We start from the raw sequence: 20,422 nt of genomic DNA on the forward strand, positions 1-20,422 counted from the left end.
TGAGCATGCTCCAGCTGCTCTCATCTATAGTAAGGAGAAGTCTCATCATTACAGGCAGGATTACAATGTAAGGAGATACCTACACATAGAGCATGCATGATTGTCACGCCTCCCCTTCACCACCTCCTCTCTGCACAAATGACCTTTACACAGTTTGCCTATAACATCCAACATCCATAATCAACTTCAAGCTACAATTTCCTATAGTCCAGGGGTACTCAACAACTTTTTAGTGAGGGGCCACTTACCGGGGTGTTTTGTCAGGTAAAGGTCCGAGCTGATCATCAGTAGTAAACGTGTTTTTGATCCCACAGTAGTATATAGCCCCCGTGCTCTCCCCCAGTAGTATATAGCCACCTGTGCACTCCCTCAGTAGTATATCGCCCCCCCGTAGTATATAGCCCCTGTGCACTCCCCAGTAGTATATAGCCCCCCCGTGCGCTACCTCAGTAGTATATAGCCCCCCTGTGCACTACCCAGTAGTATATAGCCCCCCTGTGCGCTCCCCCAGTAGTATATAGCCCCCCTGTGCGCTCCCCCAGTAGTATATAGCCCCCTTGTGTGCTCCCCCAGTAGTATATAGCCCCTGTGCACTCCCCAGTAGTATATAGCCCCCTTGCCCTCCCCCAGTAGTATATAGCCCCCTTGCCCTCCCCCAGTAGTATATAGCCCCCCTGTGCACTCCCCAGTAGTATATAGCCCCCCTGTGCGCTCCCCCAGTAGTATATAGCCCCCTTGTGTGCTCCCCCAGTAGTATATAGGCCCCCTGTTCACTCCCCCAGTAGTATATAGGCCCCCTGTGCGCTCCCCCAGTAGTATATAGAGGCCGGCACCAGAGGCAGAGTGCGGCCTCTTGTGACCGCAGCGGCCAGTGAGTGGTGACTGACAGGGAGGGAGCCAATGGCTCCCTCTCTGTCAGTGCTGCTGCATGGTAACTATGAGCGCTCGTTACAGGTATACTGAGCTGCAGCAGGGGTCCGGACAGCTGGCCTCCGTGGTCCACCAGTTGAGGACCCCTGCTATAGTCCATGCAGCTGCTGGAAAGCTTATCCCTAAATCAGGGAAGGGGAACCTTCAGCCCTCCAGCTGTTGCAAAACTACGATTCCCACCATGCTTGAACAGCTGGAGGGCCGAAGGTTTCACATCCCTGCTCTAAATGATGTATAACAGCTTATTCAAGATGGCTGCACCCATAGTCAACTACATAAAGCAGAATAAAAAAAAAAAAAAAAAAATCTACAGTCAGAAAGTATCTGGCTTTAATTAGTTAAGTGACAGGTTCTACATTCCCTTTAATTCTGTACACTTAGAGTGGAAGACGTTCGGCTATAGCGCTGCATAAATCTTCATCTACATTTCATGCACATTGACTTTTATCTTACGAAAAACTATATTAAAAATATGAAATAAATGTTTTCTAGTGAAATATGCAAATGTGGAGAAAACATCCCCCTAATTAAATGAAGGATTCTCGCCATTTAAATTCCCTTTGAAGTGTAAATTTACTATATAAATTATTCTTGGCGACTAATGCAAAATTATATATTTTCCTGTTCTAAACTAATGCAAGAGACTTAGCGGCTGGAAGAAAACATCAGGGCTATAAGCGGTGACAGGCCGGTCATTTAGCGGAGAATCTACAGCACAAAGGTGGTTATCTTTACAGATTTATCTTGGAGTCTGGGTCTCTCTTGTCACCAGAATCACAATATTTGTCAGTCCTTATGTGGGCAAACCTGTCCTATCTTATATTTACACCATCAAGTTTTGCATAAATTCTGATCATGTAAAAATATTTGAAGCTTTTATCATGAGAAATGGGCTTATTTTCCCACTGATGTCATATATCTAGTTTACAGGCTTTGGATTGCTGGCGCTGGTATTACATATTACACTGATATACAGGAAGGAAGAGATGAAAATAAAAGGGCGTAAAAGAGGATTATATGGAGAGATTGTGATTGCCCTTTATTAAAGTATAATTGTCATTTACATTTTTTAGCAGAAATTATTAGTACAAGTGGTTTTAACAAACATTGTATAAAAGAAAATTATCAGCACTCACCACCTTGTAGCAGTTCCATTGTTTCTTTATGAAAAAAAAACAGACATAATATCGCCGGTGAAACGCCAGTGTTAGCCAAACTGTGTTGCCGGTTACAGCTGTTTCACGCCCCTTCCGGCGCTTCTACAGGTCTGTAGAAGCGCTAGAAGGTGTGTAAAACAGCTGTAACGGGCACCACACAGTTTGGCTAACACTGGCGTCTCACCTGCGATATTATGTCTGTTTTTTTTTTAATAAAGGAACAATGGAACTGCTACAAGGTGGTGAGTGCCGCTAATTTTCTTTTATACGATATTACGAATTGAGAGACTGTACACTAGTAGCTGAGCACATAAGCTAAACACCTATTTCATCTGCCTGCAAACATTCACTCCCTGTAAGTTGGAAGAGAGAATGTGTTTCATGGGAAGGTATTCCTGCTGTGTCGGTGCTGTTCCTAATTACTATGATTTTAAGAAACTGTGTAACAGGTTTTATTAGGGGGAAAAAAAGCCTCTTTCTGTAGTCAAAAAAACTGTTTTGCAGCCCCCCCTCTGTGCATTATCAGGCAAAGCTGTCCTCATTACAGAGGAGCAAAGTGACAACGGGTTTGCTGAGTCCCATTATAGCCTATGGAAGGGGGAGGGGCTGAGGGGGAGAGTGAACAGGAAGAGGAGACAAGCAGGCCTGCTGTTTGATGACTGTAAATCCAGCAGATTATCTGTCCAGACAGTCAGGTCAGTTCTACTCTGAGAGCTTGGTGAGAGAAGATTGTAGAATGTAAAGTTTTGTACAGTGCTGCCTTTTCCCCTCTCTGTGCTCACTCATCCCCCCTTTGACCTCTCCCTTCTTCATAGAGCATAATGGAAACAGAACTGCTTCTTAAGTGAGGGGGGAGGTAGGAAAACAGCTTTTTGAGTACAGAAGGAAACTCTTTTGCTTAATAAAACCTATTACAGAGTTTCTTAAAATCACTTGTACTACTGAAACTTATTGATTTCTGAAAAGAGACATTTAAATGACAGTTATGCTTTAATAACATTTTATAACGGACTACGGAAATTAGGGACAGACGAGACGCATATAAATGAGACCTGTAAGAACACTAGGGGGACTGGCAGCGAAATAACCCAACAGCCTCAAGAACAAGCTGGTCCAAACCAAATTCCCTCTTTCAATGACAAGGTGGTGGTATATTTTCATTGAGAATAAGAGACTTTATGTAAAAACACTAGTACCATAAACTACCATTAATTTGACTGGGGAGAGATGACACAAACACGGCCATCTTGCCACTAAAATTAAGTGTAGAAAGTTTGTTCCCATGTTTGATATGGGTTCTAGTTTCCAAATGCACTTGTGCACACTAATACAGACGCTATCTGGCTCCTTCAGGATAGATTCAATGCTTGTAGGGGACAATACCTCAGCACGGACCATGACACAGGTTTTCCTTTTTTTTTCAGATTCATGCAGAAAACACTGTATATGGGCCAGTTCACACAGAGTAAAATTGGTGGATTTCCACGGTGGAACCCACCTGCCTCAGTGTGACACTGTTTCTCTATTGGAGGGCTTGTGCACCCCCGTTCTCCACGACTGTCCACTCAAAGAATTGACATGTCAATTCTTTAAGCGGACAGCACCGGAAGCGGAGGTGCCAAAGTTCTCCCATACAGAAATAGTGTCACATTGAGGCAGACTGGTTCCACCGTGGAAATTCACCAATTTTACTCAGTGTGAACTGGCCCTATAGGTAGAGACATATAGAGATACAACAAATGGCTTGAGCACCTCTATGGCAATCCTTTGAGGGTGCTATTACACAAACGATTACCGGCCGTACTTGGCTGATTAACGTTTATTGTAATAGGTCATGCTAAAAGGCAACGATCAACCGACATGCACAATGTCAGCTGATTGTTGTCTTAAAGCAGGTTAAAAAAAAACACATCACCATAACAACGGTCAGCTGGCCGTCGTTCTGTGTAATAGAAGTGGTGGCAGCAGACCGCCGCTCTCTTCTATGGACCACCTAGACGATCTAAAAATTGTCCAGTCGGCTCCCTGTGGTCTTCAAACCGCTCACTTGCTCCTCATTTCCCGCTTGCTGTCTGTGCTATTACACGCACAGGCAGCAAGCGGGGAATGAGGAGCAAGAGAGCAATCATCTGGGTAATTGATGATTGGTATGATCGTATCATTAGAGCAATATACAGTATACTCTACCAATGAGGAAGATGGGGGATCAAAAGAAGGTACTTTAGAGTCCTAACCAATGAATTTATAATAACTTAACCGTGGAAGTGTCTGCAAATGGGTGAAGTAAATAAGGATCTGTGCTCCTTATGTAACAGTACTATTACACGGGCTGATGGGGCCCCGATAATAACTGTAAACGAGCACCAATCTGCTAGATCGGAGCTTGTTTACTGGGCCTATTAAACAGCCTGATAATCGGCTGAATAGACATAGTTATCGATGTCCTTGCAGCCCTTGCTTAAACTCTATACATTACCTATCCATGCTGCAGGGCTCCTCTTGCGGTCTTCTCACCGGGTCCCGCAGCTCCAGAGTGGCCTGTCTGAGCTGACAGCCTGCTCAGCCAATCCCTAGCCATGGTAGTCCTGGCCTGTGATTGGCTGACCGCCTGTGATTGGCTGAACTGAAGCTGCAACGTGCGGGACCTATGGAGAAGAAGACCGCAACTGGAGCCCTGCAGCATGGATAGGTAATGTATAGAGTTTGGAAATCGTCAGCCACCAACCAGGCACAGATATTACACGTAGCGAAGCGCGGTCGGCGACCGACAATTATAGGTCCAAACCTATTTTAACGATCAGCCGATGATCGTTGTCATCGGCTGTTCGTTGTGTTTATTACATGGAGCGATAATCGGCTGGATAGGGCCAATTCGGCAGATTATCGTTCCGTGTAATAGGGCCCTAAGTGAAGCAATTGATCTGTAATGGAAGCAATTGATAACAGTAAAAAAATAGAAGTATAAATAATTTAATCTTACAAAACAATATTAAACATATACAACTATCAGAATAAAAGTGGCATAAAAAATAACATTTGCTCATTTTACTCATTATACATCCATCCAAGATTGTCCACACTCCCAAGGTTTGTGTCGCTGTCCACTACAGCAGCGACAAGTCATTCGTTCTTTGTGATCTCCCATATTCTACTACTGCAGGTTAGAGAATTCCAAACATTTAGATTCTCTCAAAGGTCCAGTTCATTCGTTGTTTTTCTTCTCTGGGAAACAATACGACTGAGCTGCAAAAATAAGCAAATGGTTAAAAGAAAGAAATTCTAAATATTTGGCTTTTACAGTTCTTAAAGTATTTACAGCAACTTTAAAAGGGGAACAATCAGCAGGTTAGACAAATCTAACCTGCTGATATGTCCCTATTGCACAGGAGACACTGAGGAGGAAGGTATGTCTCTTACCTTCTTCCTCTGCACTGTTCCAGTGCAGTTAGTAGTGTGCTCCATGGTACGGTGAGACAGTTAGGAGCACTGCCCACCCCCATAGCACTGATCTGGATCGGCGCTATGGGGGTGGGCAGTGCTCCCACCGGTCTCACCAAACTGTAGGAAGTAAGAGACATACCTTCTTCCTCTGAGTCTCTTGTGCAGTAGGGTCATAGTTATACAAATTACCAATATACACCTATTACGGGAAATGCTTATAAAGTGTTTTTTCCCTGCACTTACTACTGCATCAAGGCTTCACTTCATGGATAACATAGTGATGTCACTTCCTGGATAACATGGTGATGTCACTTCCTGGATAACATGGTGATGTCACTTCCTGGATAACATGGTGATGTCACGACCCGACTCCCAGAGCTGTGCGGGCTGTGGCTGCTGGAGAGGATGATGGCAGGGGGATGCTCAGTGTCCCTCCAGTGCCTTGTGTCCCTCAGTGTCCCCCTGCCATCAATCTCTCCAGCAGCCACAGCCCGCACAGCTCTGGGAGTCAGGTTGTGACATCACCATGTTATCCAGGAAGTGACATCACCATGTTATCCAGGAAGTGACATCACCATGTTATCCAGGAAGTGACATCACCATGTTATCCAGGAAGTGACATCACCATGTTATCCAGGAAGTGACATCACCATGTTATCCAGGAAGTGAAGCCTTGATGCAGTAGTAAGTGCAGGGAAAAAGACACTTTCTGTGCATTTCCCGTAATAAGTGTATATTGGGGATTTGTATAACTTTTGGGGGATAATACAATACTTTAATATAAATTCGCTTGAGTTCTCCTTTAAATGTAGTCACAAATTAACTATGTGACTAAACAACCATATGGCTACACTGCGAGCATGCTGCGGTATAAGCTGAAATATCTTTTTGATACTATCCTGTGATGGAACCCTGAAACATGGTACATAACCACACAGACCCATTATCAGGTATGTGTGTCATAATTAGAATAAAAAACAAGTTACAGTATAATATCTGTCAGCTAGTCAGCACGATGTTGGCTCTCGGGTAGCATCAGATGCAAACACACTTTACAGATATGCTGGACTTTTGCTGACTACTGAGAAATATTCAACATTACTTGAGAATAACCCATAAGAAACAGTTGCCCTTTAAAAAGTATATGTCTGGTTTCCATGGGCACAGCATATTTCGTGCACTTATATTGTGACCGCCAATGTGTCAAACTAAGAAGCGGTAATGAACAGCTCTCTATTATGTGCTTCCTTCTTACAGTAACACTTCAGTTCTAATTTGAGTGAGACTTTAGGCAACGTAATACAGTTACAGGGAACCATGCTGACTATGACAAATTCTCTTTACTTGATCATACCTGAAAAATTCTGGTTCTACGGTTTAACACATTCACATGACACCTCAGTTACTAGTGGATGCAGATATGTCCTGCAGCGGGCTTTACCACCACCAATTCTAAAGTCTCTTTATACGGCTGAGAGGTTTGTCAGAATCTTTAGAAAAAAAAAAGTGCCTGGATACATCGGATTCTGTATTAAAAAAGGTATAAATTGTATTCTTCATAATGTCAAATAATATCAAATATTAAAATTAGTGAATGACTTTTACTCAGTGTCAAGTAATACCACACATAACCTGAGGACAGGGGTGGCGCTGTTTTTGCAAGAAAGTAGCTGTGTTTTATCTAATTCTGGATAACTTTTTTAAGCTTCGATTAGCACTCTGGAGAGCAGATAGAGGGACTGCAAAATGTGCTGTCAGGAAACTCTTTTCAAAGAGAAGTTATTAGGCAAAAAAAAGTCTCTTTCTGTACCCAAAAAATCTGTTTCCCAGCCCCCCCTCACTTCTTATCTGTATATTATCAGGAAAAGTTGCCTAAATTACAGAGGAGCAAAGTGAAGATGGGATTGCTGAGTCCATTATAACCTACAGAGGGACCGAGGGGGGATAAGTGAGCAGGAAGAGGAGGCAAACAGCCTTGCAGTTTGGAGACTGTCTGGGCACATATAACACTAGATTCACAGGTCAGGTCAGAAAGGTCAGTGCTTATCTGGGAGCTTGGTGAGAGAAGATTGCAGGATGTTGTGCTCTGCAGGGCTGACTTTTCTTCTCCCTGTGCCCACTAACTCCTCTCAGCCCCTCCCCTCTCCATAGACCATAATAGGCACAGAAATCCTGCTTCTTTTGAAGTGAGGGGGGAGGCTGCAAAACGTTTTTTTTTTGAGTACAGAAGGAAACATTTGCTTAATAAAACCTATTAGGGTTTCTTAAAATCGCTTGTACTATTGATGATAGTTACGGAATTGTGTTTTATAGCACCTTTTAAAATGTCAAGGATAAGACAAATGGTAGTCTACCATGTGAATGGGCTATCAATTGTTTCGTCCTTGTAAACGTCTTTCAATTTTTTTCATCAATGTAGCTGTATGAGCCGACTCCCATCACCGATCCTGTGGGCTCTGCCTCAGAGTCTATGAAATGCCAGAGCTGTCCATGAGTGATAACTTCCTTCCCACTGCACTGTACATGTATGGCGCAGAGGGAGAAGAGATTAAAAAAAAGTACTTATTTGGGGAAGTACATGGCATTAATTCTCGTCACACACCGATACCTGTTTGGAAGACTCTAGTGCACGCTCTTCTGCTTGGTCCAGGCGCTTCTGAAGCCTCATGCTTTTTTCCTGTAAATCTGCTATCAGGTTTTCCAGCTAGTAAATAAAAAGATGGATTAATATAAGGTGTAGCTATATTTTCTTTATTTCTTGTTTATTTTCTACCTTATTATAAGGGCAGCAAGGTTCTGCTTCTGAGCCCACAGAACGTGAGTTAGCACTGCTGGGGCCCTGGGTTCAAATCCCACTAAGGACAATATCTGCAAGATGTTTGTATATTCTCTCTCTGTTTGCTCTGGGTACCCTGGTTTCCTTCCACACTAAAACATACAGATCGGTGAACTTGGAATCCAGATTGTGATCCCCAATGGGGAAGGGAACTGATTTCAGTGCTGTAGTGCTGTGAAATATGTTGGCACTACATGAATAAGAAGAATTATTAAGGGACCTAACGATCTGTGAACATACTATTACTGAAGAGAATAATAATTGGTAGGTATCAGGTTCTGGTCCCACCATAGAGAAATATATCTACAGAGAATGACCCACAATTACCAAAACTAATTCTTAGACAAACAGAAAGATTTCAAATGTGCTAGATTGATTAATGTGTATGGGGCCGTCATAAATCTGCCGACTCATAAACAAGAATTGTGCACAGAAATTTTGGCGACACTATTTTCCCCTTAAACTCATGGCCCCTTAACAATGAGGCAACTTTCCTTTAACTGTGGCTTCAGTCATGTAAGAATTCAGAATTCTGGCATGTTTGCAATACTAAATTTGGACCAATATGTTGTATGAATAACATCCAGCCTTGGCAGATCTACTCAGGTAACCAGACATGTGGCATTCTCTCTCCGTGGGTGTAATTGCTCTGTAAATCCTTATTAACATGCATTTACAAATCTAACACATTTGCAAGGAAATTATCAGTTTTATTACCAAATATCGCTTGAAAAATGAAAACATCAAATTCTATTAGACAGAGTGCTAAAAAAAAAAAAAAAAAAAACTTGAAGGGATTTTCATTTCCATCCACAACTTGTCACAGTTGGCTGACAACACAGATGCGGCATGTGCTCCTTACTGCACTCATTAGGAGAAGATTTCTTAAAGGGTTTGTCTGGTCCACAGGAATATGCTCACAAACAGCACACACTTTGTTCCTTCTCTCCCACACCGATGGTACTACTGGAGGGCCGCCCATAAAATGGGGTTTATGGAGCCAGCGGAAAGGCGTGTGGCCATAAACAGGTACGAGCTATGGAATCCTTTGGAAATTCTCCGCTCGGGTTCTGTAGTGTGAACCTACCCTTACTGTTGAAAATGTCCCAAAAAATTTGAAGGATCAGCACTCCAACCATTAATGGGCAACGCCAGCAAAACCAAAAAATCTTTCAAATCAACTAGTGCCTGAAAGTTCCAGAGATTTGTAATTTACTTCTATTAAAAAAATCTTAAGTCTTCAAGGAATTATCAGACATAGATGTGTAGGACATCTAGCAGCAGATAAGTTCTGGAAGACTTGAGATTTAATAGAAGTAAATTACAAATTTCTGGCACTTCTCAACACCAGTTGATCTAAAAGAAAGAAAGAAAAAAAAAAAAAAAAAAAAAAAAGATCACTGGAGTTGCCCTTTAAGTGATTAAAATTTCAGTATACTCATTGATCCAAGTAATAATATATACACCTATGTGTGGTAAGGCAACGTTTTAGGTCATGAGCCCTCTGATCAGACAAGCTACTCATGTGGTTGACACTTCTGGTTGATATGATACACTGGACCACAAGGCTCAAGTGTCGCATCCTTGAAGCATCATAATACACCATTGTGTAGTAAGGTAATAAGGGTCATGCAGAGGTAAACAGGCAACAAACCCAACTATGTCAGTGGTAACTCGTGCTTACTGCCAAACATATGTATGAGTTGATGTTTTGAGGATCCAGGAGGTGGATCCGAGCTGCTGAAGTTGTGCAGATCTCCCGTTGACTGACATACAAGGCCTGTCTATCTATACTGAGCCATGCCTGCAATTCCCACACCTGTGCAGTGGTTACCAATACCGTGTGTCCCCCGAAAATAAGACAGTGCCTTATATTAATTTTTGCTCAAAAACAGGCACTAGGTCTTATTTTCGGACCTCCCCAGAATCCTTGCATCCTTGCTGCGGGACCAAGAGGACACCGGGTGGTGCGGAGGATGTGAGGGGCCATGGACCAGTATGTCTGCGCAGACGGCTGTGAAGGTCCACAAGGGGATTAGGCGAGTCTTGGGAGGCAGCGGGTAGAGATGATCGAACATCAGAAAATCTTAGGTTCTATCGAACTCAAACCTTCTCGAACCTTCCGCATTTAATTTCCGATGCCTTCCCGGTCCGTGAGGAAGGAGGAGACAGCCTGGGTATAGCCTACTACCTAGGCTGAATCCCAGAATTCCAGGCGGTACCCGGGCTGTCTCTTCCTTCCTCACGGAACGGGAACGCATCGGGAACCAAATGCGAAAGGTTCGAGTGCAATAGAACCTAAGATTATCCGATGTTCGATCATATCTAGCAGTGGGCGGCCTTAGGGCCCTATTCCACGGGACGATTATCGTTAAAAATAAAATAAATCGCTAGATCGTTCGGATTTCAACGATAATCGTTTTGTGCAATAGCAGGCAACGATTAAACGACCAACGAGAAATCTTGATCGTTTAATTGGATCTGGACCTATTTTTATCGTTTGATCGTTCGGTGGAATAAGAAGTCATAGCTGAAACGTATGCAATAGCGAAGGCTAAACGACAGCAGGAACAATCATAAATAACGATCATCATTCCGTGTAATTGCGATTTCTAGTCGTTTGCCCTGGCGGTCGTTTAAGATTGTTTATCGTTAATCGTAAAAAAAAAAAATTGCTTGGTTTAATAGGACCCTTACTTTCGGTGGGCATCTTACTTTCGGGGGGTGCCCTAGTTTAGAGAAGGGGTGCCTTATTTTCGAGGAAGGGGATGCCTTACTTGGTAGGGTAGTTAGGGTGTCTTATTTTAGGAGGGCATCTTATTTTTGGGGAAACACAGTAGTAGCACAAACATAACATATAAATGCAATTCAGCTCATGGTGTCTTCTTACCTCAACCTTTTTCTCGTGAGACGTTTCCAGTTGAGAGACTAATTCTTGATTGTGTCTCTTCTGTTCATTCAGCTGACTTCTGCAAACGTATAAAAGGCATCAATAAAGTGAGAACCATTCCTACAATGGGCATTATTTAACCCCCTATTTCCTCTGAAGAGCTTCTCAAGTAAAAAAAAACACTCATCAACCGCTAATCACACTTGGATACAATAATTTTAAGTGCTAATAATATCATTAGGATAGGAGAACCATAGACCATATCTGTGCGTGCAGCTGGAGTGTAAATCTTCGGTAATGCCTCTTGATCCCCCAGTATTTTACCCTTGGCGTGCAATGACTCATGAGGATAAAGTTTGCAGACTCATTTAGAGGTCACTTGATGATCATAATCCCACTTAGCGGAGCGGCAATAAAAGCAATTCATTCTATAACAAACTATTTAAATGGTTCTGTGGCAGAAAGCAGGCACGGGTTTAATCAAATGCCAAGTCCATTTTGCCTAAATGAGTCACAAAATAATGAAAAACTCTGAATTACTTTATAACGCTGAAACAAGGATAACCTTCATTTATAAATCTATGAAAAAGAGCCGCGGTGTATATTATTAGTGACAGCATTTTTATGGTGTACTTTGGTAAATGCCCCGAAGTGCAGAGAAGTCAAAATAGATCAGCCCCAATAGAAGTGGAAATGAATCTCATTTGAAGTTTAATTACATACGTCCGTGTGGTTAGAATATCTTTAAACCCTCCTTACAGAAATAAATTGGGTCGAAATACAGAGATCACATAGACAGAACCCTTACGGGGAAGGAGGAGAAGGAATATATTACGTCAATCTGTTCCCAATAAAGAGTCCCGGAATCGCTGGGAGGAGTAGGGTGCAAAGGTAGACCGCCACACTGTGCCACTTACCACTAGATGTTGTCTAAAAAAAATTCTTCCCTTCTGCTACTTTAAAGGGGAAGTCCCACAAATTTTAAAAATGGCATACAGGCAGGGGGTGGGTGAGAAAATAACATGCAAGTGAACTCACCCATCCCTGTGCTTCTGTAGCACCAGCCCAGGTCCGGTTCACATCAGTCGGTGACTACCAATGTTGCTGCTGCAGGAGCAGGGCTGTGGAGTTGGAGTCGGAGTCATGGAGTCGGAGTTAGTTTTGGCTGGAGTCGGAGTTGAAATCGGAAAAAAAAATGTACCGATTCCGACTTTTAAAAAAATATTAAAAAAATGTAGAATTGAATTTTGATATGAATTTTACAAGTTTCGCTCATGAATATATATTATGAGCAACATTCTGATAGGACACTGGCCCTATTACATAAGGGGGGTCATGAAAAGTTGTCGGTCAATATTTGGCAGTTTCTGAGCTGGAAGAGCCCATTGTGTGGGGGGAGATCTGTGCTGGTCTCTTCCTGGATGCTGGATGACTGTATATGAGCAGCAGTGTAATATGAAGATATCCTGTGTAATATAGAGGAGAAGACATAAGTAGTGTAGCAGTAACCTCTGTCCTCAGTGTGGTGTTCTCTCTGGGAGAAGATTGTGTGTTTTTCTTCAGTGTTCTATGGCTGCAGCTGTGTCTGTGTGTGTGTGTGTGTGTGTGTGTGTATGTGTGCTATGGCTGCAGCAGGCTGTGTGTGTGTGTGTGTGCTATGACTACAGCAGGCTGTATGTGTGTGCTATGGCTGCAGCAAGCTGTGTGTGTGTGTGCGCACACTATGGCTGCAGCAGGCTGTGTGTATGTGTGCTATGGCCACAGCAGGCTGTGTGTGAGTGTGGTGTGCTATGGCTTCAGCACACTGTGTGGGTGTGTGTATGCTATGGCTGCAGCAGGCTGTGTGTGTGTGTGTGTGTGTGTGTGTGTGCGCTATTGCGTGCCCCCACAGTGACCTTCTATATCACTATGTGTGACCTCTATATCACTATGTATGACCCCTCTCTATATCACTATGTGTGACCCCCTGTATATCACTATGGCTGACCTCTATATTACAGGTATCTGGCATTGTTGGCAGTGTTTCTTTAAGTATGGTGAATATTAAGTTAGAAACATAGAAGACTGTCAGCAGGAAAAGATCACCTGCTCCATCTAGTCCAGTTCTGAGTTGTTCTGGACATGGAGGCTGGAGACTGGCTGCATCCACTGCACACACAGGAGAAGCTACTTTATATACAGTATTCCTTTATTCCCTCAGAAGTCGCCCCAGGATCATGTAGAACATTAGGGAGAAGCTGCTGAGCCAGTGTGATAAATAACTCCCCTGGTATATGACCGGCCATTTATGAAGGAGCAGGAGTTGGAGTCGGGCGGTCCTGATAAAATTCAGGAGTTGGAGTCGGAGCTGCGACTTACCGACTCCACAGCCCTGTGCAGGAGCCAGGTACGCGGCGTACCCGGTTTCCTGCAGATAATGACAGCCGATAGCAATGAACGGGACACTGGAGCGGCACAATGGAGGCAAAGGGATGGGCGAGTTTACTTGTTAGGGTTTTTTTTCTCACTTACCCCGCCTGCCTGCTGTTTTTTTTTACCATTTGTGGGACTTCCTCTTTTACACATATGACCCTACACAAATCACTTGGTTTCTCTGGACACAGATATGCCTCCACAGGCAGGAGGACAATTAAGTGGCATTTTGCTACAATGAAGTCAAGTGCTTTTGTCAATGTAAAATTATGTAATGGCCAACATTTTTCAATCCAAAGCCAAGATCGCTGGCAAACAGGGATATGTAGTATTATATTGTGGTCATTTGGATGAATGTCCCTCCAGGTAAGGCTTCATTTACATCACATCCACGGCCAAGTCCAACACGTACAGTATGAAGGGATAGCAGCAAAAAGCGCGTAACCCTTGTGGGCCCAGTAATTTTATTAGACTAAACATAGTTTACTAGTGACCACTGTGGGTCTACTTACCTTAATACACCCAGAGTATTCACTACTAGACTATGTTCAGTCTAGAAAAAAAAAAAAAAAAAAAGAAAAGAAAAAAAGACATTTAACCCTTTGAGGACCAGGCCCAAAATGACCCAGTGGACCGCGCAAATTTTGATCTTAGTGTTTACGTTTTTCCCTCCTCCCCTTCTAAGAGCTCTAGCACTCTCAGTTTTCTATCTACAGGCCATGTAAGTGCTTGTTTTTTACAGGAATAGTTGTACTGTGTAATGGCATCTTTCATTTTACCATAACATGTATGACGGATTCCCCAAATTATTATTTATGAAGAAATAAATAGGTGAAATCGTAAAAAAGAATGCAACATGGTAACGTTTGGGGGGTTCCTGTGTCTACGTAATGCACTATATGGTAAAAGCCACATGATACCGTTATTCTATAGGTCAGTCCGAACACAACCATGTGCAGGTTACACAGATTCTCTAATGTTATATTTTTTTTATGAAATCTTTTTTTTTGGCAATTAATTATTAATAAGTTGGGCCTATTGTGACGCTTATAACTTTTATTTTTTCACCTACGGGGCTGTATGGGGTGTCATTTTTTCCGCCATGATCTCTAGTTTTTATTAATACCATATTTGTGTAGATCGGACGTTTTGATCACTTTTTATTGATTTTTTTAAATATATGCAACATAAAATCGGTAATCCGCGCACTTTCCCTCTTTTCGTGTACGCCGTTCGCAATGACACTTGTTATATTTTAATAGATCGGACAATTACGCACGCTACGGTATATTATATGTTTATTTATTTATATTTTATTTATATAATGGATAGGGGGGCGATTTCAGCTTTTATTGGGGGAGGGGCTTTGGGGTAGTGTAATAGTGTTTTGAACTTTTTTTTTATTTTTTTTTTTACATTGATCAGTGTGATCGGCGATCTGTTCATTGAGCCTGCCTGTGCAGGCTCAGTGTAGCAGATCGCCGATCGGACCGCACGGAGGCAGGTGAGAGACCTCCGGCGGTCCGTTTCAACGATCGGGACTCCCCCTGTCACTTACACTTAAACGCAGCGGCGTTTAAGGAGTTAATGACACGCGGCAGCGAGATCGCTGCAGCGTGTCATTACCGGTGAGGTCCCGCCTGCTCACTGCAGCCGGCCCCCACCTGCTATGAAGCGCGCTCCGTTCCGGAGCACGCTTCATAGCGAGAGAACCACCCAGGACGTACAGTTACACCCAGGGTCGTCTGGTGACAGACTTCCATGACGTAACAGTACGTCCAGGGTCGTCTAGGGGTTAAAAAAAAAAAAGTGCTGCAGAATACATCAGAATACCGATATTGGCCCAAAACCTGCTGAGTTCTAGTATCACCTTCTATGAAGTTTACATTTTAACTATAAAACAGGCCCCAATTATACAAACCTCTAAACTATTTCAGTGCATGATCTAATGCACAAAGAGCTCTAGTACAGCGCTTCTCAAACTTTTTCTACTGGACCAAGGCAATGCCTGGGCCTCACCAGACTGACCAAGAGGATTCTGGGCCTCACTATCTGTGGTGAAAGTCCATTTAAAAGCTGAAAATAATGCTAGGTCTAGCTTTTAACCATCTCCCAAATTCTAGATACTAATAAAGCAAATACAAAATAAAGTAATAATGTTGCTAGAATTGAGAATTTTTCAAACAGCAAAAGGACTGTGCAGATCATAGTTAATTTTGTGAACACTGGCTCCCCAGCTGGGCCTCACCAACAACTAGGGGGCGCCTCACTGGTCAGACCCGCCTCACAGTTTGAGAAGCACTGCACTAGTAGATATTATAAAAATAAATTATATTTAAAGGGGGTTTCCCGGACTTTGTCATTAATCAGGACCCTCAGGATACTCCATCAATATCTACTTGTGGTTGTCTGATACCTGGCACCCGGACAGATTAGCTGTTTTTTGCCATGCACACACACTTGGTGAACGGACACTAAAGTCAATAGGAAATTTGCTGGCAGTGCACACAGTGTATAGAACATCATCTGTTAGAGGAGACCACATATCGCAAATTGGATTTCAATCCAACAACAAAATTTGAAGCAGAGCTACACAATCGAGTGTCTCATGGCAGAAATTTGGGGGTTCTAACTGACAACCAATTTAATTTGATGATCCCCACATGCACTCTCACACTGGTTTTTCAATCCTTTTCAAAGCTTCATAAAGGTATTTTCCCACCACCCATGCGTCCTATTGTAGCCGGCACTGGCTCCTTGAGCGAGAATCTAGGAGCATGGGTGAATTTGTTACTCCAACCTCTGATTGTATCTTGTATGTAGCCTGGGATCTGTACAAAGTTACCTGGCAGCCCACTACACCACTTACTTTTGGGGGATACCTTATTTTCAGGGGGAGGCCTTATTTTAAGCTATCCAATAGATCCTCCACTATGCCTTATTTTTGGGGAAATAGGGTAGTAGTTGTCACCATCTTATGCCAACATCTATATGACTTGGTGGGAACCTAAACAACAGTGTTCATCTGATCATCCCTTTTTCAATACCATCCTGTTGTACGGTGTCTACATTGACAACCTTATAAAAACCTAAAATTCATTCTTGTATCAGAAAAAAAAGAAACATAAAATTTTGCATTTATTTTTAACAACCACTGTGGATGATCAGCGAATTAAAACCAAAACCTACCATAAGCCTCTATCAGGCAACACACTGTTACATGCCTCATGTTATAAAGGCCATACCTATAGGGGAACTGATTAGGGCAAAACTTCACTGCTCAGAAGTAGCATTATGGCAGAAAGAAAAAAAAATAAAAGTAAATAACAGATTACAAGAACGAGGATATAAAAAGTGAACTATAAAAATAGCAGAAACCGAAATAGAAAATAGTTTTTTATGGCTAACTACAAACAATATTAGTGATGTTGGTCAGATCAACAAAAACATCAAAAGAACAAAAAACAAAAGCAAAAAAAAAAAAAAAAAATCTGATAAAAAAAATAACCTTAGTCACACTCTACATGGAATTCAATGAAATCAGAATTTTTTTTATAAAAATGTAGCAATTCTACACCAAGATCCAGATATGCACAAGATATTGTAGGAAGGGGTCCGTCATATCTAAACAAGGAATAACTTTAGGACAACAACCATCACCTGGTTTACTCCTAGATAACTAGATAGTCTTTGGATTGTTATTGTTTTTAAATGAAGACTTGTTCTTGCTTCGCCTGGGCCGGACCATCCTCCCTTTTTGGTATGAGGCCACACTGGGGTGGACTCAGGTTTGCAATAGATACTACTAGAAAATGTACCCGCCCCTGTCTGGGTATAAGGCGTCAGCGTGTTAATTAGATTTGTTCCACGGTCGCCCGGGAGGTAAATCTATGCCCTTGTTTTGTTTTTTTTTTTGTTTAAGGGGAAATTGCCAGGAGCCCTATATACCACTTTTCCATTACAACCATCCATTACAACCCATTATTTTCAATGGTGCTATTCATACATCCAGTTTTTTTGCGGATCCGCAATCAATGACAAACAAAGAAAAAAACGGTTCAGGCGTTTGGAAGTATATAGAGGACAGACAGACAGACCTTCATTTTTATGATATAGTTATAAATGTGGATCATTTGGTTTTGTGTCATGCTATGACCAAGATCAGTCTACGATGGAAACGTGGCGACATGGTACACTCTGTTTGATCAAATAGTTTGCTAAGATCCTCATTTTTTAATATCTACAGGGCAGATGTTTACCGTGTGTACGCTGGGAGGAGTATATACGGTAAGCCCTTGCACCTGTGGGTTGCTGCTGCAATGTGCAGCCAATTTTTCCTTTTTTTCTGTTAAGTGTGTGTGTGTGTGTGTGTGTGGGGGGGGGGGCTACCTCCTGTTGGCCTGTACTCCACCCATGACCCAAGGGTGCTATATAAAGAGATCATTTGGCTCCTATCTGCCCAGTTGTAGGCTTATTCAGCCCAGGAGAGGCCATTGCTAGTGTGAAAATGCTAGAGTAGGGACCATGTCTCTGAGGACGCCTTAATGTGGCGACATGGTACACTCTGATCAAATAGTTTGCCAAGATCCTCACTTTTTAATATCTACAGGGCAGGTGTTTGCAGTGTGTACGCTGGGCGGAGTATATACGGTGAGCCCCTGCACCTGTGGGTTGCTGCTGCACCTTCTATTTTTTGTATGATGGAAACGCGTCAGTACGACTGGCCTGTTTTAATGCACTGTGAAGCTGAATAAAGAGATTTGGAATGTACTGGAGCTGCTGGAATTACCTCTAACATCCATTATTGATTATGACCGTCCAAATAATGAACATGCTCATCATTTACAACCTGTTTTCACAAAATATGGCTGTACTAATTAGTTGTACTTTGTTTTAATTTTACTGTGTGAACATACCCATAAGGAGGGAAGGAAGGAGGCCCCTACTAGCCAAAATGGAGATCCACCAGAAGAAGTCACATTCCTTCTGGTGGACCTGTCGCATCTGTGGATTAAATGAACACTGATTGGTAAATATATCTGATCAGCCACTCAGCAGTGACCTAACAGGATTCAGGCACAACGTACTTTTTATGAAAAAAACGGCCATTCTTTTGAATTAAAACAACAGACGTTCTTTTCTTAATTCACTGATCTGCATTGAAGTCAATGCAAACAACGGGCGTTGTTGCACAAAATGTATCGAACAACGGCCATTGTTTGCTACGGCCATCTTAACGATCATGTCAATTATTTCCAGTTGTTGTCAATAGACTTTAATGCAATTTTCATTTAAAACAATGGCCGTTGTTTGATGCTCAAAACAACAGCTGCTGTTTTGAGTGCCAAATAACAGCCGTTGTTCATACGTCGTGTGAACATAGCTTTAATGTGAACAGTGCATTTACTTTGCACCTGTACCAAGTATAGAAGGATTTGACATTTGCCTTTTCACATCTGGGATCCCAGTATTGGCGACAGAAGAAATAGTGGGCAGAAAAACTGCAGCATGCAAACCTCGCACCCTGCAAAGAAATGGTTGACATATGTGATGTTTCCTCTGCGGGCTTTACTTCAGCCCTTATATTACTGGGTATCAGTTTAAGTTTGCCGTATGCGTTTTTTACCAGATGCTATTCAGTTTTCATTTAACTTTATTTCTGTTCTAAGAACGTACAAACAAGCGCGGACTTCACCCAGTAAATGTGACCAACATAACGTCGATGTCAATCCTTATCTTGCTTATTTTTCATGTAATCCAGCCTGGGAAACAATACGAGCCTGCTGCAATGCTTTGCGTTTTTATACGTTGTTTTTATGTAGCTGTGAAATCTAGATTGAACACGCATTACAGTAATCAACTGGAGAAGCTGTAAAAAAAATTTTTTACAAAATTTGTGAAATGATTTGGCAGCAAATATTGCAGCCTCCTGAAAGTCGGATAAACAAATCGCTTTCAGGCTGCTTAAAAAAGTACTAATATAAAAAGCTACTTGAAGATAAAAAAAAAAAAAAAATCAACCTGAAGCGCGAGGCCGTCAATAGAGCGGCGGATGATACTGATTGAGGAGTTATGAAAAGCTAGACGTTTAACACAGACAAAAGGTATGGAGAAATAAAGTGTGCTCTATTTCATAGCTTGGCAAATAGGTTTGGGATGTGCCAGCTGTAGCTGGTGCATTATTCATGATGCGCAGATAACAAATTAACAGAGCTGGTGCCAGATGTGTTTTGTTCTACTGAAAAAACGGCAATATGCTTTAGTTACTCTCCGTGATTATGGATTTCTGTATTGTGCCAGTACCTGCAGCTGTCTTACTCAACCGGCAGAAAAAGTCTTTAATGATATTCTTTTGTTAAGATAGGACAGCTGCCAAGCAAAACACTCACATGCAGAACGGGAATATAAAAAAAAAATAATAATAATAAAAAAGTAATACTTTCAAAAGCAAATACAGAAGTGCAGGCGGCATTAGCATGCACCTTATATCGTGACATTGGAAATCTGCTCACTTCTCCTGGAATACAAGGCAATAAACCTGAGCAATCTTATCTCATTTTGTTTTATGGTGGCGGCGGCACTGGAATAGGTGACCCTTCCTGGCCCTACTGATAATACAGGGGGATAGTGTAAAGATGCAGATTACTGAGGTGACATGGATTATACCTTCTGTGCCGTAATAGAATTTTATAACATTTATTAGCACAATCTACATAAAACGCTGAGTGACTGCATTAATCTTACGCTAATCCCGGG

General features: G+C 42.2%; 1 protein-coding gene across 1 annotated transcript in view; it reads right to left on the reverse strand.

Moving 5' to 3' along the window:
- Window positions 1-5,089: 5,089 nt before the first annotated feature.
- SCLT1 (sodium channel and clathrin linker 1) overlaps window positions 5,090-20,422 on the reverse strand; it is a 103,985-nt gene continuing 88,652 nt past the window's right edge. The window contains exons 20-22 of the mRNA XM_069978600.1: window positions 11,255-11,333; window positions 8,137-8,232; window positions 5,090-5,330 (exon numbers count right to left, since the gene is read on the reverse strand). Of these exons, the coding sequence (XP_069834701.1) occupies window positions 5,277-5,330; window positions 8,137-8,232; window positions 11,255-11,333 (229 nt within the window). The 3' untranslated portion in view covers window positions 5,090-5,276. The remainder of the gene's footprint in view (window positions 5,331-8,136; window positions 8,233-11,254; window positions 11,334-20,422) is intronic.

Source organism: Dendropsophus ebraccatus, chromosome 7 (assembly GCF_027789765.1).
Source record: "Dendropsophus ebraccatus isolate aDenEbr1 chromosome 7, aDenEbr1.pat, whole genome shotgun sequence".
Classification (NCBI taxonomy): Eukaryota; Metazoa; Chordata; class Amphibia; order Anura; family Hylidae; genus Dendropsophus; species Dendropsophus ebraccatus.